This window comes from Sinocyclocheilus anshuiensis, unplaced genomic scaffold (assembly GCF_001515605.1).
Source record: "Sinocyclocheilus anshuiensis isolate Anshui unplaced genomic scaffold, SAMN03320099.WGS_v1.1 scaffold784, whole genome shotgun sequence".
Taxonomy (NCBI): Eukaryota; Metazoa; Chordata; class Actinopteri; order Cypriniformes; family Cyprinidae; genus Sinocyclocheilus; species Sinocyclocheilus anshuiensis.
In genome coordinates this window covers 1,165,055-1,192,272 of record NW_015554160.1, presented here as the reverse complement: position 1 = coordinate 1,192,272, position 27,218 = coordinate 1,165,055, and the positions used below count along the sequence as shown (strand labels likewise).

Below are 27,218 nucleotides of genomic sequence, written 5' to 3'. Positions count from 1 at the left end.
TCTCTTTCCCGAAATTCAGCCTTGGTGCAGAATTTCAGCCACTACGAGCCAGTCCCACAATGAGCTTTCCTTAGGACGTGCCATTTCTGTGTCTGTAGCTTTAAATGCTAATGAGGAGGAGAGAGGCGGGGCAACTGCCATGCTTCGCTCGTTTGCAAGCCATGATGTCTCTCGAGGAAAAAAAAATATTGCGCTTGCCTCGCACGGTAGTAGCTCATTTTCTCATGGGCGGGCCAAATTCTCTGGGCGGGCAAAGCAGAGAAAGGGGAGGTAACCTTTCCCTGTATGACGACATAAAGGGAAGATTCCAGATTGGGCCATCTGAGCTTTCATTTTCTCAAAGGCAAAGCAGGATACCCAGGGCTCGGTTTACACCTATCGCCATTTCTAGCCACTGGGGGACCATAGGCAGGCTAGGGGAACTCATATTAATGTTAAAAAACCTCATAAAGTGAAATTTTCATGCCATGGGACCTTTAAGAAGAATTGCTTTATGTATTCCCCAATTGTAAGTCGCTTTGGATAAAAGCGTCTGCAAAATGTCTAAATGTAAATGTAAATGTAACATATCTTCTTTTGCATTTTTTTGGGTGAACTATCCCTTTAAGTCCAAGTGATTTTAGCATGTTTTGGCTCTCACTGATTGCTTAGAAAGGAAAATTAGACCTCTCATAGCACAAACTGAGCAGGCCAAGCTACACATCAAAGTAAAATAGTTAACACTTTATTTTGATAGTCCACTTTAGGCATTCTACTAACAGTAAGTAACTTTGCAACTACATGTCAACTAGCAGTCGTTAGAGTTTAGTAGACTGTCTGCTTAATATCTTCTAACACTTTATTTTGATGGGTCCACAACATACAACATACTGACTATGAGAAACTTTGCAAGCATATGTCAACTTATTCTACTAACCCTAAACCTAACCTAACAGTCTACTTTAGACTGTCTACTTATAGTTAGTAGAATGTCTAAAGTCGACTATCAAAATAAAGTGTAAACTTAAAATATGTATAAGGTTAGGGTTTTTTTCACATCCCTGTATTTCTAGTATGAGTACTAGCAATAGATGTCTTAGCAAGTATCACTATATTTATAGAGAGTATGCTATATAGTAGGCCTATATAGTAAGGGGCTGTTCACACAGAACATGTTGCGTTCCACTGTGCTGTTAATCCATTGTTTTTTTCGTATAAAAGTGCTAAATGGACATGATTGACACGGCATAACATGTCATTCTAAAAAGTTAAAAGAAGTTCAGCTTTTTTTGTAGATTTTTTTCATTTGTCCTGCGTTTGAAATGCAAAAACGAGTTCTGCATAAATGGCCACTAAGATCCAGTGAATACAGTAGGTGTACATTTTGGTGTATTTGCGATCTATTGCAAACATGAGCAGAAGAAAGAGTGAAAAAACAGCTCCTAAATTCCAATGTGTCCAATGAGTGCCAAAGAAATTAGTTGTCACATTGCATGGCAAGAAAAATGGCTGGGGGGGGGACTTCTGGAGAACTCTCTGAAGAAACAAATGTGCATGAAAGGACTTTGTCTGTTCTGAAATCTCCATCGAATCCTGTCAAGAGTATCGCGGCACGGAGCCATAAAGATTAAATACAGACCCGGTTCTTCTTTTACAGTCCACTACAGTGTGAATCTCCGTACAGAGACATCCTTCAAAATAAGACCATTTGAAAGCAGGAAGCAAAAGGAAAGCATGAGGAGATGATGCTGGCTGCTTATAAGAGAGTGACTTGGCAGAGCTGGATTCACCACAGCCAAGCTGAACAAAATTCAGCACATGCTTCTCTATCATCTAGGTTTCTTTTATGTCTCATTTCTGCTTTCTCATATCCATACATGGCCGCAAATGCTTGCTCTGTGCGTGGAGGAGAGGGAAAGTAAAAGGTAATGATGTTATACTCCCTACATGCTCAGACATCTCATCGTTCGTCATCTGCTATTGTTTTCAGTTACACAAACACATGTATCCTATTGCACACACTAGTTTCACTCATTCCCTGAGGCTATGAGATTGTAAAATACACTGTTACTCCACTACCCTGACCACCACAGTACAGCAAAGTTGAAATACTGTACAACAGCATGTCACACAAACATACATGCCTGATTAGACCATCATCTGGTCTTAGAGACATTCCATACAAAATCTCTCACTCACACATTTACACTCATCCTCTCCTGATTCTAACCCCACCTCTTCATCCCTAGAGAGAAAGTCTCTAGCAACTCCTCACCTGTCCTCTTGTTCTATGTCTTCAGCGACAAGATGTCAGAAGAGAGTGTGGTAATGCAATTTTGCATTTATAATACACACACTTTGAGATTTCCTGCTTAAAAGCATCCCTCCACAAGATAATGTATAGGCCTACATATTAATAAGCAGGGCTTGACATTAACACCCGCCAACCCGCCGATTTCAGCTGTGGCGGGTAACACAGTCACTCCTACTGGCATCTTCGTCGGGTAACAGTAACAGAGCTCGACATTAATGCTTGTCTGGGACAAGTGGATATTTTGAATGGGCTAGTGTTGGGTCGTTCTTGAACGATTCGTTAATTTTGAACGAATCTTTAATGCGACTCGGGAAGAACGAGTCGTCTCGGGGAGTGATTCGTTCAGTCGCGCATGCACAACATCATATAGGTTCTATACTGGAATTAGTCAAGTAGTTCACCTGGAGACTCAAAGGTCCGAGTCGGTAAAATGATCCGAACTTCCCATCACTAGAAGGGGCAAGTGAAAGAGAATTTTACTTGCCCGACCGGACAACAAACGTGATTAAAACATCTAATTAGGGAAGCACGGAAATTTCAGCGAGAATGATTCTGATTTTGTTACCTTTAGTGCAAATGGCAATTTAGGCTATAGTGGATAATGTACCGACAGTGACAAGGTCGTGCAGTTGAGGCCCACGCAGCCTGTCTGTGTGAACGAATCTCGTGAAGAAATCAACATAAATGGACTACACACAGAAGAAACATACCGCGGTAAAAATGTAGTTGTTATATTTATAACATGATATAGCCAAGCAACATGACTGCAAATTTAACATTGATTTTATGCAAGAGTTTAAACAAGTAGTTAATAGGCCTATTAAGTGACTTACATGTTAGACTTAGTCAATGCTTACTGTTTGTACTCGATTTAATGAAAATAGTTCCAAAGATCACAGCATTAATCGCGCATGTCTGAACAACACACGCAGTGCTTCGTTACCAAATGATTCAGTGTATCGAACGAGTCAATTATTCAGTAACCCACTTGGTTCATTCTTGAATTAATCGTTTGAATGAATGACTCAATGACTCACTCAGTAAGACAGTCACTTGAACAGTCTTTTGAACTTTGTTTACTAGAGAATAGGCCTACTGAAAAACACAGTTTCCACAAAATTCTTAATGAGCACAACTGCTTTGATTATATTAAGAAATGTTTCTTGTGGACTAAATCAGCATATTAGAATGATTTCTGAAGGATCATGTGACACTGAAGACTGAAGTAATGGCTGATGAAAATTCAGCTTTGCTAAAAACGTATTTATTATTTATTTTAATTAGTAATAATTCAAAATATTATTTTTCAATGAATCGACCCCAAACCTTTAAACTGTAATTTTATACTATCAGCATATCAATTTGAGTGAAACGCTGAAAATATACAGGAATGTTGTCTCATTTTTGCTTTAATGACTAAAGCTGAGATGGACTCCACAAGTTTTAAAAAATACATTACATAAAATCGTAATGTTAGAAGAAATGTCCAACACATGGTAGTCATTTTGACTATCCATATACATTTACATCAAAGCTATTTTTTCTCTTTCTAAGCAGCCAACAAGAAAGTGCATGTACTGCATTGTTATCTCAGCAGGTAGTAAATGACAACGAAGTGTGAATAAGATTTAGTGCTTTTTGCAGTACAGAGAACATGTTAGGTGCAGTTAGGTATGAAAATTCGGTGTTTAGCTGAGCTCTAAATCTCTTACAGAGCCGCAGTTGATTTGTGAGCACCGCTATAATTAAATGTCAGAGGAGAAATTACGCTGCACGTTGGAACAAGATAGTTTCACAGAACTGATCATGACAAAGTACCTTAGTGAATCAAAGAGGGTGACATCCAGCTTTGAGAAATTACTGATAATGTATGTGTCAGACAAAATGGAGTGACAAAAATGATCCACAGCAGGAGAGCTCAGGCATACTGATGCTATAAGACACACAAAGAACAAAGATGCCCTCTGCTGGTAAAAATAAACTACAGCTATACATACAAAAGTAGGGCAGAGAGAGAGAGAGAGAGAGAGAAAAAAAGTAATTTATCAAATTTTAATAAGGTAAATCTGATAGCAGAACTCAACAAAAAAATTAATAATAGTACAAACACTCAGACAGGAATGGTACAAGACATCAGTTTATTCCACTTATTACATTAATTAAATTAAAAAAAGGCAGTCATAAACATGAGAAAATAAACAAATGTGCATATTCAATTACAAAAGACAGACAACAATTAACAATCAGAAGATTAACAATCAGAATTAACAGGCACATTTTAGTAATAACGTTTGTGTAGTTCACAATGTGTTTTTTGGTAAGAGGCATTGTCAGAAAATAATCAGCATATAAATGTGGCAAAAAAAGTCATTTGACTGTTCTAAAAATATTTGTGTGGGAAAAGTGAAATAAAATGAATGTTCCAAAAATTCCATATAGACACATGACTGAGTGATAATTCAAAAATACAAAAAGAATCATGGTTTCATTTTTAGAACTGGATTTTCATGATCATACTCCTCAGCATATACACACACACGTCAACATAAATACACATACATACATACATGCACAACTAAAGCCACATTTAAGGCATCGTATTAACATTCAAATATCTTATGATGGAAATAACGAATTATTTTCAAGGCAGTATCAAAAGAAACTAAATTGCTTTTTAAAAGAATTTCTAGACATTTCTAAACATCACAGTTGTGAACAACATAAGAGTTTGTTTTCTTCAATGTTATGCACAGATGCAAGAGTAACAACGGCCTGAAGAGTTTGAGAACTCACAGGAGTACAGTAAATACCAGTGTATAAAAACTTGCATAATCTACCTTTCATGGATAAAATTGTAGTTTATAAATACAAGCTTTTTGTACTGTTCATGAACTCATGTAAACACTTTGTTCCTCCCACCAAACACTACATCAGGCTGTTAAATGGTGTGCTTGTCTTGCTGTTAGCAGAGACAATATAAATCACACATCCTTAGCCCTCATTCCTCATAGCTGGGTGGACAACGTAATATTAAACACCACAAACTGTGACACTACATAAACACTACGTGACACGAGCTTGATTTAGCTCTTCAGCAAGCAACCAATGAGGCAGAACGAAGAGTAACAGATTATATTTATAGAGCGGATATATTCAGCACACCCTAGGAAATTACTAGGCCTAAGTGTCTTTAATAGTAGACACAGTTGATGGTGAACGGTAACAGAAAAAATATATTTCTAGTTGACTGGCATGCCATAGACATGATTTAAATATTCAATCAAGCTTAAGACAATTTTGAAAAAAGTCCAGTGTTTATTTAAAAAACAAAAACAAAAAAAAAACATATGCAGACCAGCAGGGGTCACTGTAACTTAGTTGGGGGCCACTGTGTAAAATTCAGTAATTAAGTCATCCAGCTGAGACCCGTTTCCTGGCCTCTTTATAGAAGGGAAAAAAGCAAGGACAGAATGGTCAAGACAGCGATAGGCTTAATTTAGGTCTGGAAAACTGGCTGCAAAGTTTCATTCATTTAGTTAAGAAGGTAAATTGTGGGATCCCTGGATTTTAAATGGAAAATGAAACCCATAGCTCTGAACGTTCTTATCTCTGATTTGCAAGCTTGACCAAAACTCTCGAAAAACATCCTGAGAATCAGATCTGAGAGGGGAGCAAGCACATCGTCTGGTTTTTCCAGCGAAGCAGAGTTAATGATTTTGTACATTTTAAACATTTCTTTGACGCAATGACCCAGTTTGGCTAATCTGTTAATACAAAGCTTTATGACTTGCAACTGATTGTCTGCTCCTGAAAAAGAATAAATGATCTAGAAGGAAAAGAGCCAGTAATGCATGAAGTCATTACTGCCTATATTTAGTTGGTATCCAAAACCCCTGTCCCCACAAACTCATCATTAATCTAAAAGAGCATGGGCTGTGGCAATATTAAATATAATATAAACAGGAAGGCAATATAATGTTCCTATACACATTACAGAGAACTAGAGCAACAAGTATGGATTAGGCTTGTGATGGCTGCATAGAGTGTTCAAACATGTCTGTTCACTTTAGCATAATGCAACATAATTCTCCTATAGAAAAAGAAACCACATTTTATCAAAATGATCAACAGATATTTATGCTCAGGTGTGCTGTGTACCGTCTGTTCCATGTTCAGACCAGCTGAACTACATTTCCCACAATCCTCAGCACCGCTGATCTCACACCCACAGAGCACTGTATAACTACTTGTAACATTATCAGCAGAATTTGTTGACACAAAGTCAAGCCATTGAAATACTATGTGGTAGCAATTTAGAGCTACATTTGAAATATATACATCTAAAGAGCTCATCATCGCTTCTGACCTTTGACATGAAATGAAGTACATAAAGATGCTAAATAAAATCACAGTAGAACAATGGTAAAATGTTAAAGAGCTAGTTCACCCAAAAATGACAATTTTATCTCATGTTGTTCCAAACTGCAGAACACAAAAGACGTCCATATAATAATGAAAGTCAATGGGGACCAAAAAAAAAGGGATCCGTGACAGCGTTTTTCTGGTCAAACGAATGAAAGAAAAGACAGAAAGTCAATCATACGGTTTTAAAATGTCATGAGGGTGTGTAAATGATGACAGAATTAGCATTTTTGGGTGAACTGTCCCTTTAAAGCAGCCAAAACCCTGGATCAGCAGTTCACTGACAGTTCAAAGCTGGGTCATTCAGCCAGGCCCAGATTTTAATCATATGTTGAGGACTTCTGGGATGGACCAGCATCAGGCTGTTATAGGCACAGGCATTATCGCGATATTTCTCCTCGATATCAAAGGTCCTGAAGCCTTTGTTCTTCTCAGGAGCAAGGCCCAGTTTCTTAAGGCACATACCTGTGTAGACATCATCGATGGGGTAGAGGGGCACCAACCTCGAGACGTAATGAAGTTTCTGGACCAACTGTCCCGAGAACAAATAACCACCCCCACCCGCATAAGCAGGGTATGTTCCAACGAACATGCTTTCCGGGATAAAATACTTGACCTTTTTGTCCCGGTGTGGACCAGCGTTGGTAATCACATCTCCTACAAACAGTTCCTTGGCTTTGGCATGAGAAAGATTGATTAGGAAGTCTATAATGCGGATGGTGTTAACAAAAACATCGTCATCGCCCTTGAAGACGTAACTGACTCCAGGACAGCGGGTGTTCAGCCATTCCAGGAAAAGCACTTCCTTGATGGTGAGGTTGAAGAAGGTGTCCCTATAGTCCCATTGAAGAATATCTCCATGTATGGAGCTCTCATGGAGAAGCATCTTCGAGAGATCAGGAAAATGGTCCTCCGTGGCTGCATTTCCAAGAAGAAACACCGTAATGACCGTTCTGTTTGCAAGGAGGCCAGCTTTGCCCCACGACTCACGGATGGCCTGACGTCGATCAAAGTGCGGGACTAAAGATTTAATAGCTAGGAGGAGGAACGGTGGGTCTTTGCATATGTTTGGCTGATCCATCACGATGGGATAGGACCTGCAGCGCATGTAAAGCAGAAAGTCCTTGAAGCGATCCGGTAGCAAGTTGTAATCCTTGACTTGGGTGGTCACCCTGAAGTCCGGCTCACAGGAGTCCAGACTGACTGTGTCGTTTAGCCAGTCTGGAAGCTTATCAATCGTGAAGTTGAGCTTTTCTAGGTTGCGATTGTTGATGTAGTTCAGCTGTTGCTGCCGGCGATTCCAGTAGGCATCACTGGGGAGATCTTTTGCCCAGAAACGCTTCGTGGGAACCAGCTGCTTATTTTTATTGCCGTCACCCTTCCCAGTATTGCGAGAGACCTCCACCACTATGAAGATGAACACCATTGTCATCATCATCATGACCTTCACCTTCCTCCGAGGTCCCTGCATGGTGTCGAGACTCACCACCTAAACAGCAGAGACAAAAAATAACATAGATGAGGACATGTGAGGGACTACTTTCAGGACTACGGACTAAAAAAAATAACTAGGAAGCCATTGGTTCTTAAACTTTTATGAGCCAATGTGTGACGTTTTAGTTCACAAATTACAGATAGAGCTGAATACAGATGGCTTGGTTCCCATTAAATGCTGTCACTGTAGTGATACTGACTGTATTTGTGGCATATGCATTTTTTAAATACTTTATTCAGCAAGCATGCATTAATTCTGATGATAATTGATCAAAAGTGACAGTAAAGACATTTATGGGAGGAAACACTAGCACACTAAAGATGTGATTGACCAACAGCACTTTACAAGATAATATCGGATTATAACTGCACAGCTAGTTTCAATTATTTTTTACTTGCCTTGCCTCTTGGAGGTTTAACATTTTTGTTAATATGGAAGAAAAAGGAACCATTCCATTAAATACACATCTAAATTTCTCTGAACACATTCAAATGTAGATCATCCAAACAGTTTCCATTTCCTAGGATAGATTCTTCAAGCATCTCTCACCAGAACTGTTTAGTTGACAGTTTCAGCTAAAGGTTTCTACTCAACCACATGCCCCAAAAAAATGAATGCCACACAGATAACCATAAAGCAAATCCTGTTTGATGATAAAACTCGCAATGCTTCAGAGTTTGTTTGTGCGCGTGTTGGCAACTAAAGTGTTCGAGTACTGCATGCTAATAGTAAGTGCAAATCGAGAAGACAAACTAGCGGTGGACACAAAGCTATCATTTACTTGAAGGACTTGGCCCCATTTCAAGCCTGGCTGTTTTAATTTTAGAATGGCATGCTAAAATTAAACCACGTGAACCTCTTTACGTTGAACTCTATATGAGAGTTAACCCACAATTGCATAAAGAACACTTTATTTGGGACGACTTGGAATAATTTTGCCATTTAAAATTCCAACAATATGAGAAAGGTTTCATTTCGGACAATTCACACTTATTGAAGACTAAAATTACTTCTTTTATTTAACCTGAACATGTCATTTTCTCATCCATCTGTTGCTTCTCTTTCACCATCTCCTCCCTCTTTCTCTTGTTTCGTTGCTTTTGTCTCCCAGCAACCCCTCTGCTCTGTTGCACATGGTTTCTCTCATTTATTCAATTCCACATTCTTCAGTTCAGCTTTCTTTTCCATTCTCTTTCTGCTCTATCCTAGCCCACTTTCCGCTCACTCCCGTCTTATTCTTTGTATAACCCACACCCTTCGCTATAACTCTCTAAGGGATACCAGTATAAGGCCTAGTATTTCCTATGGAACAGAGCTGAATGCGAGTTTAGAGGTAGTCTAGCGTTGCAGGTACGACATAAAGGACTAAATTTAGAGTGGCCTCATGGGCCAGTTGGCCTCTGGGATCAGTGGTGATTTAAAGACTACATAGGAGCCAGTCAATGACAGAGAGAGACATTGATTTCCAACAAGAAACGGCATTATCTTTATGTTTTGACTTGGAAAAATGCATAATGTCCAATATTCCTGAATTAAATTATAAACCATTTAAAAGGTGTTTTAGTGAATTATGACTAAACATTGTATACAACAAATTATACAATAAGAATAGTTTTTTCTCAGCTGAAATAATTACTCAGGGCCAGTGTGTACCTGTTTACCTGTGCACAGGTGAGACTGTGGAGGGTCCAGGTGTATGGTGCGCAGGTGCTAGCAATTGTTTTTAGCCCATCCTGACACACTTAACAGAGTGAATCACAGAAACAGGGATGATGTGGAGAGGAAATCCAGATCTGGGGAGAAAGAAAAACAAACATGTTTTGCTGCTGCTATAATAATGGATACATGGAAGATCTGAGGGAACATAAGAGCCTGAAACAGCAAGAATAAACAGAGTCTGTTCACACTTGAGGATTATTCCAGGTGGTCTGAGCTCAATTATTTGTTGGCCTTGCTTGAAATGACCAGCAGACCAGCTTTTATCTTTGAGTGACTGAAAATCTGGTAAGTACTACTTTTCGCAAAGGCAGTTCGAGCACTAAAGCTAAACAAAATCTGAGATTATTAGCAAAGAACTCTCTCTTCCCTTCACACCCTCTTCCACTGTGACTCCACCCAAATGTCTTCATATCCACAATGAAACTCACCAACAAAGTGACAAATTTAAATCGAAAATGAAACTACTAAAAGCACACATATAATATATCAGGCTTATGATTTTTTCATAAGAACATGACAACAGTTGACAGTTGAATTTAAAAAAAATTATATTTCATATATTTATACATCATATATATATATATATATATATATATATATATATTAGTAGTGTATGTAGTTACCTAACCAATATGTGACACAAATAGCAAATGGACAAATGTATGTGTATATATATATATATATATATATATATATATATATATATAACACACACAAATAGTTTTTTCATCCTAATATATAAACAAATTATTTTTTTGATTTAAAATTAACCTAGAATTTCAATATTTTGCTGAAAAAAAAAAGAAAATAAAAAAAAGTTTAATTGTCGTAAGCTACAAATGAACAACAAACAATGTCTAAACGTTATAAACATTTCAAAGTCATGTCCAGGGCATAAAGTACTTTTGATGGCACTGATGAGTACAATCCAGACATTTAGTGCATTTGCTCCTCTTCTCTCTAACCGTAAGTGCACCAAGTAGCTAAAGAGTCCACAGGAGGTGAAGTCTCTTATTAATAATTAACACTACATCTGCGGTGTAAACAGTGAACTGAATCTCTCTCCACCTCACATCAACAGACTAAAGACTCACACTGATCCTATCACTAGCCCTTTACAAACGGTTCTGACTCTGACCACATTTTTTGGTTATGTCCACATATTCAATCTTTTTGAGGAAGGGCGGGACAATATCTAGGGTAATATGCTTTAACATAGATTTTGTCATTTGCCATTATGTTTCTAGGGGTCACTCCAGAGTCCGGAGGGTTTGAATAAGTGTGATAATTATCTCTTGAAGATGTTTTTAGTTTCATGTAAGAAAGCAGTAACTAGAAGTTGTCTCAAGAGAAGTCCTTCCAAAATGGATCTTCTAAGTATTGTCAGTCAAATATGATCTATGGAAAAAAATGACCTTCTCTCTCTGGTTACAGAAGAACAAATGGGGAAATTATTGGAGGAAATGGGATTGTAATATACTTCAAACAAGCAATGGCTAGACTTCCAAAGTGGACCTCAACTTCTATCTGTACCATGCGGTTCTTGATTTCTTGTAAGACCTCATGTAACTGTTGTCGTTAATTGTTAATTTTTTGTATTTTATTTTATTACTGCAATCTTTTTTTATTCTTTTTTCTCTGTGAATGTGTGTCTCCTTGTCGATATTTTGGTTTACGGTCTCTATTTGTGTGTACTAAAACAGAAAATCTGTATTAAAAAAAACTGTTCACTTTAACGATCTAGCTCATCTATGGTTGTGAAAGAACTTTCCTGGTTTGTAAAACCAACCAACTTGTTGGTTAATCATCTTGCTGTTGGTCAGGAAAGGAACTTAAGCAACAGTGTGCAAAATCCAAAGCAGAAACCATAGCAACTACTAGGCAATGCCAAAAAATAGGATAATACAGCATGCGGTGGTAGATATTTCGTGCTACTGCTGTAGATACATTTGTGTGTAAAGAGTATTTATATGTATTTTTGCACAACTATCAGCAGGCAGGATGGATTTAGATTTTTTTTACACGTGAGAAAAGGTGAATGTAAATGTCATGAGAATTTACAGAGCATCCTCGACATGTCCAGAACAAGTCAAAACAAGGAACAAAACATTGTTCTGTCTTTAGGCAAAATGCAAAGCAGAGCAGAGTTGACTATAGCTGCCAAGCAACATCACAACTTGCGTTCATATATGCATTCATACAGAATTCAACCGATGTGCTGTTACAGGTGTGCATGTATGGTTGTTTTCACAATTTCAGAGATAGAACTATGGGCATTACATTAGCTTTCATGTCTTTACTCCATTTTTACGAGATATGAAGCCATTTCTGTACTGATGCCAAACTTATTCTCTTGCTTTGGCAAGTTCTAAATAAAAAGAGAAAAATCAAAATTTAAGTATTTAATTCACTCATTAGGAAAAACTTGCATTAAATCACTTAACTGGTAACCCAACAATGACATATGGTTCAACAATGAATGACCCAACACAACACACAGAAAAGGTGCACACTGTAGTACAAAACTAAACAGAAAATCCTTACAATCATAAGTCCAACAATATGCAAAACTGTACAGATGACATATGCTGAATAGGAAAATTAGCAATTTTGTTTTTTAAATGTCTCGAGTTTCAATAGTTTCCTGTTCTCAGTGGTCAGTGATTTATTGTTTATGCACGAACCATGTTTACCCTCAATGCATTTGAACCTGTATCTAACGTAGTCATATTTTCTTTAACATTGCATAGTTTGGTTAATGGCTTTTGAGGATGAACGGGTGTCACGCATCTGACCAATTTGTCACATTTCAGATGAATATATAGAGAAATCTCAAAGTTTGATTGGATGCAAATCCTTTGATGTTGTGCTTACCAACACTTTTAAAACCTAAAACGTCTATTTATTTTGCCAACCAAACTATGCTAAATACAAAATGCAGCTAATTATGCACTGCCCGCATACCCAATAAATAGACCAGTGACCAACCAGCTGAAAACTACTGTTTTAGTCAACAAATCAGTACATATGAACAAGAAACTAAGAAGCAAAACCAATATGTAACACGTGTGTGCCTGCATGTATGAATGAGAACAGAGCACACTATATATAGCTCCAGTTAAGATTAAAAGCACTGTCTATATATACACCCACTCACTGATGATCATTTATGTGTGACTTCCAGTCCACTGCTATTGTAAGAGATGAATAATAATGTTTGGGGTTAAACAAAAAGCAAGCCGGCCACTCTGTGATGAACTACCTGGGCGCAGGTGCATGGTCATGCAAGACGTTTATGTGAATTAAATCATTTTTAAGAGAGCGTCTCTGAAAAAAAAGGTCACAAACTCATTTCTGTATAGGTCAAACACCCTCAAAATAATGATCCCAAACCAACTGACTCAAAAAGATGGACAAAAAAACAGGTTAATGACTAAGCATTATACCATTCAAAAGTTTGGGGTCGGTAAGGTATTGTTTTTAAAAGACGACTACCATGCTGCTAAAGACTGCATTTATTTGATCAAAAATACAGTAATATTGTGAAATATATTTGCAATTTCAAATAACTGTTCTCTATTTTAATATATTTTAAAATGTAATTTACTCCTGTGATGGCCAAGCTGAATTTTCAGCAGTCATTACTCCAGTCTTCAATGCCTTCATTTTAACATGCTGATTTGCTGCTTAGGAAACATTTATTATTATCAATGCTGAAAACAGATGTGTTAAATTATTTTTGTGAAAAGTTTTTTTTTTATTATTGATGAATAGAAAGTTTCAGACACGTTTGATCAATTGAATGCTTTTAACTTTTGAATGGTAGTGTATTTGTGAAGGAAGAAATGTGAACAAAAATGATTTATCTTTTACATATACAGCTTGGCAGTGTGAAACAAAAACAAGGCCATTACCAGTCTATCACCTCCCCTTTAACAGTATAATGTATCTGAAGTCTCTTCAGGCACTGAGTAGGATTCCTGGAAGAGGGAGAATTCTCTATCACTGAAACTAATTATCTGGGGTGGAGTTGGGTGGAGTTTTCCCATGTGGCGGCTAAATGGAACACAAGTGACCAAAACACAGTGACATGAAAGAGTGTGAGAGATCTTAAAGGACACTTCTGAGGAACGCCACTACATGCAGGAAGCCCCCCAACCCCCTGTAAGAAACTGACTGACTGCAGGGTTTTCTCAAAAGACAACCCTCTAAATCTTTAACACATTCTAGTTTACTTTAAAAATGCTTATATTTAAATGGGTAAAATGAGACTAACACCTTGGGGGCACAAGCTTACACTGAAGGACATTCCTTGAGTCATCATGGAAATGTATAATGAGTCTAACTCCAAGGGATTTACCCTAGTTAGTCAAAAACCCCACTGATGCACACTGTGCACTACCTGGTCTTCCTACTCCTGTTCAGCACAATGACTTGAGAAGTACAAGAATAGAAAACATGTGCTCCTTCATTAATTCTAAAATGTTTTGGAGTGCTAAAATCTAAGCAACATTTAATATACAAAGGAAATAATTGATGCAAGAAACTGTACTTCAATTTTTCCAAGCCAAATGCACTGCCACAACCTAAAAAACCTAATCTGGGGGTTGTGCTAAGCTCAAGCACATACTTGAAGACTGTAGGCTACATTCCCTAAGAGCATGCAATCTCTCAGGCTAACATTCTACACGCTAGTGAAACCCAGGCAGGAATGAAACTCGTTCGGACTCCACAGTTAAAACCGTTTGTTAATGAGGAAGGACAGGCTGTAAAGGGTTACCAGTAATAAGGTTAAAGCAACATTTGCGGTCTTTCTCAATGTCCAAACATCATGCAATTCAACGGATAGTTCCCCCCAAAAAATGAAAATTCTGTCTGCTTAAACATCTTAAGAGGCTTCCAATCAGAGCTTCTGTGATCACTAAACAGAAGGATATATTATGAGTGTGAAACTATTAGATAGTACAGAAAAGTTGTAATATTATGAATATTAATAGTTTTTTAGTCAATGCTTCCTTTCGAGTACTCAAAAGATCAATAAAACAAACATGAGTACTTGGGGAGGTCAAATGTTTAATTAAAACATTTTTGACAAATATATGAGTAAAATATCACTGGTACATTAATAATAATAAAACAAACAGCAATGATTTTATAAACACAACACGTAATATTACAACGCAAATCTACAGGCGATCTTGACCGTGGTAGTCAGAATGTGTCAGAATCCAAACTGTGCTCTTCCTGTAACAACGCGCTAAAAAACGTGGTTGCATAAAGAATTGACAACATTTGATAAAAATCACATTCACATTATAATGTATAGAACAGATTGGCACCGCACATATTGCACTTAACTGTAATTTAATTATCTAAAGACATTAATGCACAAAGTTTCACATTAGTTTTCTGGTATGGCAAGCTCACCCAACGCCAAGCAAAAGTGCCACCATAACCAATCATAAAAATGAAAAATACATTTTCATGACTGGTCATTACTGTTATTTCCTAGTACATGGTCACTCATGTTAATCCATAAGGCTGACTTTCTTTTTTCCAGGATCAATTTATCCTTCTCTGAGAAAGGGCATTCAGAATCAAACAGGTCTTAAAAAACATTCCTGGAAGTGGCCACTGATCTAATCTTCGTCTGCACTTTCAGCCCCTTCAGGGAACAGTCTCAATACATTTAGGTTACAAAGCATCACTGATGAAAGCAAACACTTAATATAATTTCTAACTTACAACTGTAACAACAAATAAAGCTTAGGGGAATAATGAAGTTGTAAATGAGAGGAAAAATCTTAAGTTACATTATGAATTCTTGTTTAGGCTGGATTCATAGAGAGCTGGAACTGGAATTTTAAAGGTCATTTAATGCATTTTAACTGAACAGCGGTCATTCGATTCCCTAAAACTATTGTTTTAATTTAACTGACATTTCCCTTCCCTTTCAACCTGTGTGCAGGAATCAAAACCAAACTACATGCAAACAACAAGGCACACAAACCATAAAACTGTGCAATGTGCTTAGTTAAAAGGCAATTGAGATATGATAGTTATGACAGTAAATTATACACTTTATGAGAAGAATGTTCCTGTTCATACTATGAATTCAATGAGCTGTAGCTGTACTAAACCCACAGTTACACCAAACCAACTGTCAAAATGAACCCCTTGTACAGACATGATCAGGCAGGTCACAGCTTGATGACAAAGACCACAAGTACAACCATATTGAGGATTCATTCAAATTACAGAATATGAAACTGAAAATGGTAAAGAGCTGATATCCGTTAATAGTAATCTACTATTCATACCAACCTTACATTATAAAATCTAACATAGATATTGTACACACTAGACACGCGTAAGCATTAATAAAAACAGCTTCCAATAACACGAACCATGGCAGTGACTACATTTAGACTGTTTTGGAGTAGCCTAGTTATTTCTCTTAATCAGCCTACCGGTTGCATGTATTTCCCGAAGCTGTTTTTAACTATGATATGCAATCTGTGACTGTACCGCTCACCCAGGTGACGCCGCCGAAGGGATACTAACTAACAACCAAACTAACTTTACTTCTGACCGGTAAAATGCCGAAAAGACACCCACCAGACACGTTAACTTTCCCTGAAACAGAATTTGTAAAGAGCCCGTTTACACCTTCACTTAAACAAATCTGTAAAGCAAATAAAAAGGAGTGTTTTAGCGGACCTGCGAACGTCAAAATTCACCCGCACGCGGACGACTCAGTGTCGCTCTCCTCGTCACAAAACATTAAAAGTTAAAGCGGACACCGACTGGAACCGAACTGATCTAATACCAAACTTCTGCCTTTATCTTTGTCAAAGTCATCATTACCTTTCAGCTCCAGCTGCGCGAGAGCGCGTTCACATCCTGCCTGTCTCCAGATCTGCTTATGATGAATCCACTCCTCCCAGGGCGGGGTATAACCCCTCCTTATTTACCGCACTATTTACCATACATTCACTTTGTTTACAGTGCTTCCTTCGTCACTGGAATGAAAACTGATTGCCTAGTGTTTGCTTTAACGTTACCTGGAAAGACTTCTGACAATTCGTTGTACTTTGACTCGTTGATTTATTTTGGGTTTACATAGTTTTTTAGGGTTATTCTGGCGAATTCTAGTATTAAATGTAAATTATGTATTTAATTATGATTACTTGAGCTCATTCTAAACATTAATTTGAGGAGGAACAGGTATAATGCTGTAAAATATAGGTTTCTATCTAGTCCAATAAACCACTTACCAGCTGGCTATGTGGAGGTTTAAAGAGCAGCAAATGACTTGGACCAGCAAAACAACCGACCTCAAAACCCACCTAAAGCCAGCCTGGAAGACCAGTAAACTAGTTTTTCACCATGGGGAAGTGTTGAAATTCACAGGTTTCTGCTGGATTTCCTTTGCCAATCTGACTGAAGTGTGGTCAGATGTTACACTCTAAAAAATGCTGGGTTGTTTCAACCCAACTTTGGGTCAAATATGGACTAACCCAGCTGTTGGCTTAAATTTTTTTAATTAAATTTTGAACCCAAAAGTTGGGTTAGTCCATATTTGACCCAAATTTGGGTTGAAACAACCCAGCATTTTTTAGAGTGTATACATGACTCTTTGTGATCTGACAAAGCCTATATAAATAGGCCTAAGTCATACTTTTTTGCTCAGCACAGACAAAGCTCTTCCTGCTGCATCCCACTGTCTAAAAAGCCTCTGTCCATGTGCATTTTTCTTTGTCTATTGGTTCATATTAACATTAAGAAGTAAGTTTGTCCTGTCAGTCAGTTCAACAGGAACAAAGTTGAGCTGAGCGAGATCATATGTCCTTATTGGTTATGTTCTGATTTGTTTTCATCTGAATGGACAGGTGAGGCTTTGCCTGTGACTTCACACACAACCTCCTTAGAGAGGTTTCAGGAGAAGCATGTTCATATGAATCCACCAATCACAATGCTGAGGAAGTATAAACAGCTCTTACCTCATTCCTTACCATAAATCTTGTGGCATTCCTGCTCCACCCCAACTGTTTTCAGCACGCTGAGTTTTCAATTCAAGACAGTCCTGTATGGACAGCAAAGCAGACCTATCCACATTCTTTCACATCTATTTTTCCAGAGAAAATATAACAAAATAATGTTCCAGTCAGTATAACTTTTTTTTTAATGAAATGTAATACTTTTTCATTAAAAGAGACTTCTTTCATAAACATAAAAAATTTGTCCCAAAGTTTTAAACAGTAGTGAAGAAAACAATCTGAAAGAAAAGATAGTTTAAAAAAAAACATGAATATTAGAATGTCTTATCTGGTTTGCGTTACTTGAGCTGCATGAACTCCACAAGTTTGCACAAAACCTGATCTTCATGTTCTCAAGCTTGATTTAAGATGATCCAGACAGTAAGAACATCTGACCATCTGTAAGTCACATGGTCAATGTCACAGATGTACTTAGTTAATTAGTGACCCAGAAATAGTGCAGAATCTACAACATTTCTTATTCGTTTTATGTTTCACTAACATTTCTCAAAACTGTAAAACTTTCAGGTTTAAATCAGAGTTTGATTTTGGATGCTACTCTGTATGAACATGTGAAATGAAAGCTGAAGACCAAGCTCTCTTTTACCCCTCTGACTTAAAATAGACATTCATATACAGACACACATATGGACTCTAGGAAAGCCTCCTAACATCTGTCAGTCATGTCTGCTGCATCATTTCAGGCTGGTTTGCATGCCAGCCATGGTAGCAGCAACTCTAGATCCATATATGCAAAGACTGAACAAATTATAGCATTTGGTATGCGCATGGGTCAGACAGGGATCACAGACTCAAAAACATCCACATCAGTGATCTATAAAAAGACCTAGTTCACATTTTGCTCAAATCACTCACACACAGATCACTCCATATGCGAGAAAATGGAGATAAGATTAAAACAGATAATACTGCATTGCTTTGGCAGATGAGAGGAACTGAATTTCTTATTAAAGGTGCCATAGAATGCATTGATACAATATTTTAAATTGTTCTCTGATATCTACATTGAAGGTATGTGGCTATAGGTAATGGCAAACAATCTCCAGAAACGGTTTTACATGTCCATTTACAACCCTAGGATTTGTCCCTAGAATGAAATGGCCTGTTTTTATGTCACAGTTATATCGTTGGGTAATTATACTATATATAAAATGCGGGCATCAGGGAGCCGCTATTAATATTCGAATGCACGATTGCTTTTTACTTTCACTTTCGAGATTTGCTATCGCACGTGCTCTGTGTAAACTACAGCGGCAGTACTTACCACACATTTTACAAGATCAGATGCTTGTCAGTGGTGCTCAGGATCTGTAAATCATTCATCATCATCCTCAGTCATCTCTCCTTACTCTGTTTTTGTGGTAAGTGAAATCTTATGTCCTGTAACAGGCTACCGCTAGCAAGCAGCTAACCATGTCCTTTTAGTGGCTCCCGTTATTTTATTAGAACGCGCGTTATTTGTTTTCCGTGCCTTTCTGAATACAGACACCAACCCATCCCTGCACAGCCTGGAACATAACATTTATTTCCATGATCTGCCATTTTCGCTATTATCCTCACTTGTTTCTTCACAATACCTGCAGAACTTCTGATGATTCAGCTGTGCAGGTTCGGCTGGCGGCTGGCATAGAACATGGGCGGGTTTATGCAAATGTTGGGGGCGTAACTATTAGTGATCCCGACTGTAACGTCACAGTCGGTGTTATGCTCTGATTTGCCTATTTTTCAGTGGTCTTTTGCATTCACGAGATTTACATAAGAAGGAGGAAACAATGGTGTTTGAGGCTCACGGTATGTCATTTCCATGTACAGAACTGTTATTATTCAACTATGCCAAGGTAAATACAGTTTTCCATTCTATGGCACCGTTAACAGGTGATAAAAGAATGATATCAAGAGCACTCTTTGTTAGTGTGACTAGATTAGTTAGAGAGGGTTAGAGAGCATTTCAGACCTTTTGTAACAGACCCTCACAATGCCCACAGCTCTAATCTCATTGAGTTTATTCTTAGAGCCTGTTTTCTGACACACAAATTAAGGCTTCTGGACTAAACAAGTTGTTTTTCATGGAAGATGTATCATTTAGAAGATTATTTTGTCTTAGGATAAGACATTTCTGTCTAATGGTTTACATATACAATGAAAGTCTGTGGGATCCAGTGTTGTTTTGGACCCCACTGACTTTAATTGTAAGGACAGGAACAGTTCTAACATTCTTTTTCAAAATATCTTATTTTGTGTTCCACCAAAGAAAACAGTTTAAAAGTGTAAAAGTTTGGATTCTTAAAGGGATAGTTCAGCCAAAAATGGATAATCCATGTGACATCAGGGGTTAAACCCTAATTTTACGAAGCTACGAGAATGGCTCCAAAATGGCGCTAGGGCGATGCGGAGGAGACGAATTGTTGAATAAAGTTTTTTTTTTCTTTTGCGCACAAAAAGTATTCTTGTAGCTTCGTAAAATTACGGTTGAACCCCTGATGTCACGTGGATTATTTTACCGATCTCCTTGCTACGTTTCTGGACCTTGATCGTGTAAGGATCCTTGCTGTCTATGGGAGGGTCAGAGAGCTGTCAGAATGCATCAAAAGTATCTTAATTTGTGTTCCGAAGATGAACGGAGGTCTTACGGGTTTGGAACGACATGAGGGTGAGTAATTAATTACAGAATTTTCAATTTTGGGTGAACTAACCCTTTAAGATAATGTTCAGCGCTTCAGATTAATATCTTTAATAGACAGTTTGGGAATATGATCCACATGCAGATATTCAAGTATGTGAGGTCATGTGAAAGGATATGCTCAAATATTTAGTGTGTGTGTGTGTGTATACAAACATCCTGTTGTTTGGAAACTCAAATGTTGTGGCAACATTATAGATGAAATAAAATGCAGAAAACTGTGCAAGTCAAATAAGTAAAATGTCAAGCCTCTACTGCTCTCTTTGTAATAACACTGCTGACATTTAGTAGACCTTCTGAGTATCAAATATACCCTACAATACATTAAACAAAGAAACGGTTTCCTAGAGCGGTGTAAACAACGGTTTAGCAGCACAATATCACAGTAACCTACAGTTTCATGTCTATGCAGTCTGTGTGTTAGCTGACCATTTCCTTTACAATAAGGCTGTCATCAGCATCGCAAACCACATGATGTTGTCAGGGCTGTACGTTAACTTTTTTTGCACATAGCACTGGTGCTACATAGGTTGAAAGTTTTGTAGCACAGGCCAAACAGCTGTAGCACAAGTTAGGGGTGGGCGATATGGCAAAAATATCATATCACCATTTTATTCAGGAATATCACGAGTCACGATTTTATCACGATTTAGGCCAAAGTGGGCGAAGATAAAAATCTTTGTCATTATTTTATCTTTGTTATTAGAAAATAAGAACAAAAGATATACATTACAAAAACACATAATATGCAAATAAAACAAACAGTGCTTTATTTTTCAGGTACAGTATTTAGAAGTAACATTAAATATTAAAATAAAACACTATATAAACTATATATATCAATTATAATTTTTTTAAGCAACTGTATTAAAGTTCATCAGTCATGAGCAGTGAGTGATTTTTCTGTTTATTTATTTATTTATTTTTTATTAATATTAAAGGGATGAAAAATCTGTCATCTGTCTGTCAATTCTGTCATAGTGTTTTATTTTTATACCATCATTTACTCACTCTCAAGTTGTTTTAAACCTGAATTATTTTCTTTCTTCTGTTGAACATAAAAATTATTTTGAAGAATGTGCGTAACCAAACAGTTGCTGGTCCACATCGACTTCCATAGTATTTTTTCCTACTATCAAAGTCAATGTGGACATATATGTTGCACTGTACAGCCCTGGTTGTGATTAATAAACAGTCTACACTTTTTCATAAGAACCGTTGTCTTTGTCCACCCACTCTGAGATTAATGACCCTTAACAAAATTCACGTAAAAAAATTAATAAATACGGCAAACTGATAGGAAAAATAAAAGTGCCGTTTCCCCTGAAAAATATGTTTTACAAAATAATAGGAAATTATATGAAATCATAGAAAATGCTTCTCGGACCAGGCCAATGTATTTCTGTAAAAGTTCTTTTTTTTTTTTGTATGTGTGTGCATTACAGTGAAAAGGAGGAGGAGAGAAGCTATTGGTTTTAGAGAAATATACAATACATAAAAACACATCTTGAGTGACAGTGACGCTTTCCAATAAAAACACTCTAGAATAAGCTATTGTCACCAAATACAAAATATACAGATAACAAAAATCGCTTAACCTTTCCTTAAGCACAAACTCAAACGTAAAATCAAGCATTAACATTAAATAATTTTATATCCACTGATTTCGGCTGAGAGTATCTATCTGGAGCTCCCGGGACAAAGAATATTTGACAATTAATAGCTATAATTCTGAAAATTTCACTTGTGTGTTGTATACAGTTGTAAATTAATTCAGTTTTGTATATATAGGCCTAAATAATTTCTAAGCAGATAATCATACAGCTGACTACTATAGTAAGTCAAAACTGTTCAGGTGTGGGTTTTGGTCTGATTTCTGTGGAACTCCAGAGTGGTTTGAAGGAAATACCCCTCATGTGTCTCCAAAGCTTGCGTGCATGTTTAAATTTCAAAGTCGACACAAAAAAGACAATGCTTGACATGTCAAAATTTAATTTTAGTACTTATTCTGTATTTTGCTTCACAATCCACTGCTGCATTATTACAGATTATACAGTGCGCAAGGTTAAGATGACTGACATTAAGATGTTAATCCACCAAGACATGCTGAGAAGAACAACATGTGCTTTGTTCTGTGGTCTTGTGGCCAGCTCTGCTCAAAGGCCATTAAGTACTGAGTAGCTCTGCTCTGTTTATTTTGCTTGCTTACAAGTTCTCAGTACAGTAGAATTCGAAATGTTTTTGGTTCTATGGAACCCTGTAACCATAGAGATGGTAAGGTAGAGAGCATTATCATCACCAGGGGAAAAATAACCATGGAAACGGAACGAGGGACTCCTGAGAGTATGTTCTGTACACAAGGCCCCTCCTTGAGTATTTTCAAAGAAAACCCTGTTGTCTCCTTCTCATTACTGCTTTGAAATGATGTCGCATTGTTCCAAGACAAGCGCATAGAGAGACCTTCTGTCACCTCAGAAGTGTGAAGAGGTTTGTTGTTGTTCTTGTCACATGTTTGCTGAGTGCTCAAAGTGTGTAAAGATGCCCATGCATACAAAACCAAGCCTTTAAACGCGCAGATACACAGAGCAAAAGACAGACTACTGTTTTCCATTTGAGACCATTAGCTCTGCATCCCCCTGAGGGCTGTCTTTTTAATAGACATTAAGCAGACTATTAGGCTTAATTTCCTGCAGAGTCTTCATGACATATAAAGCTCATAATCTAGGCTGTCTGTAGCCATACAGCATGTCACATGCGTGCAAAGTGAGGATTGTGGGATTGAGGTTTTGCTTTAAGTTGTAAAGTTAGTTTATGTGGGCTGTTCATATATTATATATATTCATATAATGTGGGCACTACTGTTCAAACGTTTGAGGTCAACAACATTTTTGTTTTTGAAAAAGGTCTCTTAAAGGATACATATCATGAAAATCTTTTTCCATGTTTAAGTGACTTTTTCCATGTTTAAGTGATATAATCGGGTCCCCGGTGCATCCACCAACCAAGAAAACATTAAAAAGGACAACCCAGTCATTTTTTGGTAAGCCTTTCTCTGCGAGCTTGTGAAAAAATGAGCCGCTCAGATTTCGCTTCCCCCGTGACTGTCAGGGATTCAGCCACACCGCCCGTCTCGTTAACCAGGTCACTCTTACCTGCCTAATAATCACTGCCACCTGTTCCTGCCAATCAAGCTCCCTTTATCTCTGCATTGTCCCTCTGTATCACTGTCTGGTCTCGTAGCTTCGATGCTGACTTACCTGACTCCCTGTATGTCTGCGTACCAACAAACTCCTACTAGGATTACCTCTCCGTGCTCCAATGCTCTGTCGTTCCCCGTGGCTCATCTGGAAGAAGGAACAAGACGTTACTTCGATCAGCAAAGCCTTTCAGTTTACCAGCTATCCGTATTCCTCCTGTTTGGATTGTTGACCTGTATTCTTTCCTGACTCCTTCGTCATTAAACCTGTTGTTTTGTCACACATCCTAGTGTCTCCTGAGTATTTGCTGACAGAAGACCAGACCTTAAAAGCGGTATGGATTCCAGACACCCCGATCAAGCGGACGCTCTTGGCGAGCTTGTCAGTGCCCTCCGGGCCTCCCTCACACCGATCCCCACTCCACCATCTGCCTCAGCCAGTCCCATGGCCATACCGTCTGCTTACTCGGGCGAGGCGATGGAATGTAGCGGTTTTCTGCTCCAGGTATCTCTATATATCGAAATGCAGCCCCAGAAATTTGCCACGGAAAGATCTAAGGGTGGCCTTCTTGCTCTCTCTCCTGTTCCGTGCAATCTGGAATTCAAAAAGCGCCATAATTAACTCCTTCAACGCCTTCGTGGCTCACTTCAAAGAAGTTTTTGGGCAGTCTATGGGCTCGCTCTCCATACCAGATCAGCTCATCCGCCTATGCCAGGGAAGATCAACTGTGAGTGACTACACTTTGCAGTTCCACACCCTCTCAGCCGCGAGCGGTTGGAACGAGGCTGCCCTGCTGACTGCCTACCGCCAAGGGCTCAATTCACAGATCCGCACGCAAATTGCGATTTACGATGACAATGTGGGATTGGAGAGTTTCATGCTGCGAGCCGGGCGGATCTCACAGTGCCTTACTGCTTGTCACTCCAACGATACCGCTCTTCCATCAGCCCCTCCCTCTGCCGGTTACCTTGTGCCTGAACCCATGCAGATGGATGCCACCAGGCTCTCTAGCACGGAACAAGCACGACGACTGTCATCCGGTCTCTGCTTGTATTGCGGATCTTCCAGTCATTTCATCTGAGCCTGTCCCACTCGTCCTCCACGCCCTGTGGTGAGTACCCTCCACATTGATCCAGCAGTATCTACCTTGAAATTGTTGACAGTCCAACTACTCACCCCAAGTCTTTCTGTTTCCGTGCCAGCCCTCATTGACTCGGGCTCTTCAGGGAATTTCATCACCCAAAACCTCTTAAATCGCCTTCAACTACCCCGAAGGAGACAGGAACAGGTACTTAAAACTGAAACCATTCAGGGAAAACCACTTGGGCGTGGGCGGGTCAGGTTCCGATCCCCGCCTATCTCCCTGCTCGTGGGGTGCTTCCATCAAGAAACCATCTCGTTTCTGGTGCTGGAGGAAGCAACCGTGGATATCATCCTGGGATGCCCCTGGCTCACCCAACATTCTCCCAAAGTCAGATGGGAATCCAGTGAAATTCTCAGATGGAGTGAAGGGTGTTTCCAAAACTGTCTGTCCCCAGTGCCGACTCTGCCTACTTCTAACCCTAGACTCCAGATCAACTCCACTCTCGTTGAAAGCCCCGAGCCCCAGGAGTATCCATCCGTCCCATCTGACTATGGGGCGTTCCAGGATGTGTTCAGTAAGCAGGCAGCCACTCGACTTCCCCCTCACCGGCCATGGGACTGTGCCATAGACCTGCTTCCTGGAGCGAAACTCCCCAAGGGTAGAGTTTATCCGCTGTCCATGCCAGAGCGCAAGGCCATGGAGGAATATATTCAGGAGGCTCTCCAACAACAGTTCATCTGTCCTTCGACGTCACCTGCAGCATCGAGGTTCTTCTTTGTAGGGAAAAAGGACAGAGGCTTACGGCCCTGCATAGACTACCGAGCACTGAATTCCCAAACAGTCAAACTCCCATATCCTCTTCCTCTGGTCCCGGCAGCCCTCGAGGAACTCCGAGGGGCGCGGATCTTCACGAAGCTGGACCTGCGGAGCACGTACAACCTCGTTCATATCCGGAAGGGCGACGAGTGGAAGACGGCATTCATTACCCCTTCTGGTCACTATGAATATCGGGTTATGCCGTATGGCCTGTCGAACTCACCGTCTGTCTTCCAGGGGTTTATGAACGAGGTGTTCCGGGAGTTTCTCCATCGATTTGTGATAGTGTACATTGACGATATCCTTATCTACTCCCAGAACCTGGCCGAACATCGCCACCACGTTCAGCAGGTCCTCCAACAGCTGAGGAAGCATCAGCTGTACCTAAAACTTGAAAAATGTGAGTTCCACAGGACCACCGTCCAGTTCCTGGGGTACGTCATCAACCCCGAAGGAATTCTAATGGACCAGGGGAAGATTCAAGTCATTAACACCTGGCCCCAACCCCAGTCTGTCAAAGATCTTCAACGTTTCCTAGGATTCTCCAATTTCTATCGACGATTCATTCACAACTTCAGCCTCCTCACCGCCCCTATCACTTCCCTGCTTCACCATCAGTCCAAGACTCTTTGCTGGACCCCGGAAGCCATCACTGCATTTGAAAAGCTGAAGAAAGCTTTCTGCACCGCTCCCATACTCAAAAACCCTGACACCCAACTCCCTTTCAACGTGGAGGTGGATGCCTCCACCACTGGGGTGAGAGCAGTGTTGTCTCAGTACCACAGAGAGCCTCCCCTCCTCCACCCTTGCACATTCTACTCCAAGAAGCTTACCCCAGCGGAGCAGAATTATGACATCGGGAACAGGGAGTTGCTGGCCATTAAACTGGCACTCGAAGAGTGGCGTCACTGGCTGGAGGGAGCACAACACCCTTTCACCGTAATCACTGATTACTCTCGCCAAGCCCGTTGGGCCTTGTACTTCACTCGGTTCAACTTCACCATCACTTACCGTCCTGGTAACAAGAATGTCAAAGCAGACACCCTCTCCCGCCTTCATCAGCCTGACAGTCCCACAGCACCTGAGCCCATTCTCCCTCCAGCCATCATAGTAAGCCCAATTCAATGGGATTTGGACGAACAGATCCGCATCGGCACTTTGACCGAACCTGCTCCGCTGGGAGGCCCAGAAGGGAAAACCTACGTACCAGCCTCCCTCCGTTTAACCCTTCTAGGCTCACTTCATACTTCACCAGGCTCTGGACATCCAGGCAGCCAGCGAACTCTCTCGCTCGGTACTGGTGGCCCATTATGGTCCGCGATGTCTCCCAGTATGTTCACCGATGCTCAGTCTGTGCCATGTCCAAATCACCACGTCACCTACCCTCCGGAAAACTGGTTCAACTCCCCATTCCTCGTAGACCCTGGTCCTACATCGGAGTCGATTTCATCA

The 27,218-nt window shown here is 39.3% G+C and overlaps 1 protein-coding gene across 5 annotated transcripts in view; it reads right to left on the bottom strand.

Annotated features, from left to right (window-relative positions):
* The window catches only part of LOC107670832 (N-acetyllactosaminide beta-1,3-N-acetylglucosaminyltransferase 2-like), a 49,560-nt gene that overhangs the window by 16,262 nt on the left and 6,080 nt on the right, over positions 1–27,218 (bottom strand). Inside the window, exons 1-4 of one of the 5 annotated variants that reach the window (XR_001632125.1) lie at positions 16,670–16,882; positions 9,864–10,003; positions 6,185–8,204; positions 59–64 (exon numbers count right to left, since the gene is read on the bottom strand). Coding sequence is in view for 1 of the 5 variants with exons in the window: in XM_016463602.1 (XP_016319088.1) it covers positions 6,993–8,186 (1,194 nt within the window). In the remaining 4 variants the exon portion in view is untranslated. Of the gene's footprint in view, positions 1–58; positions 65–4,412; positions 8,205–9,863; positions 10,004–16,669; positions 16,883–27,218 lie in introns of those variants that run through there. The other 4 variants (XR_001632123.1, XR_001632124.1, XR_001632126.1 and 1 more) reach the window with 4 other exon arrangements.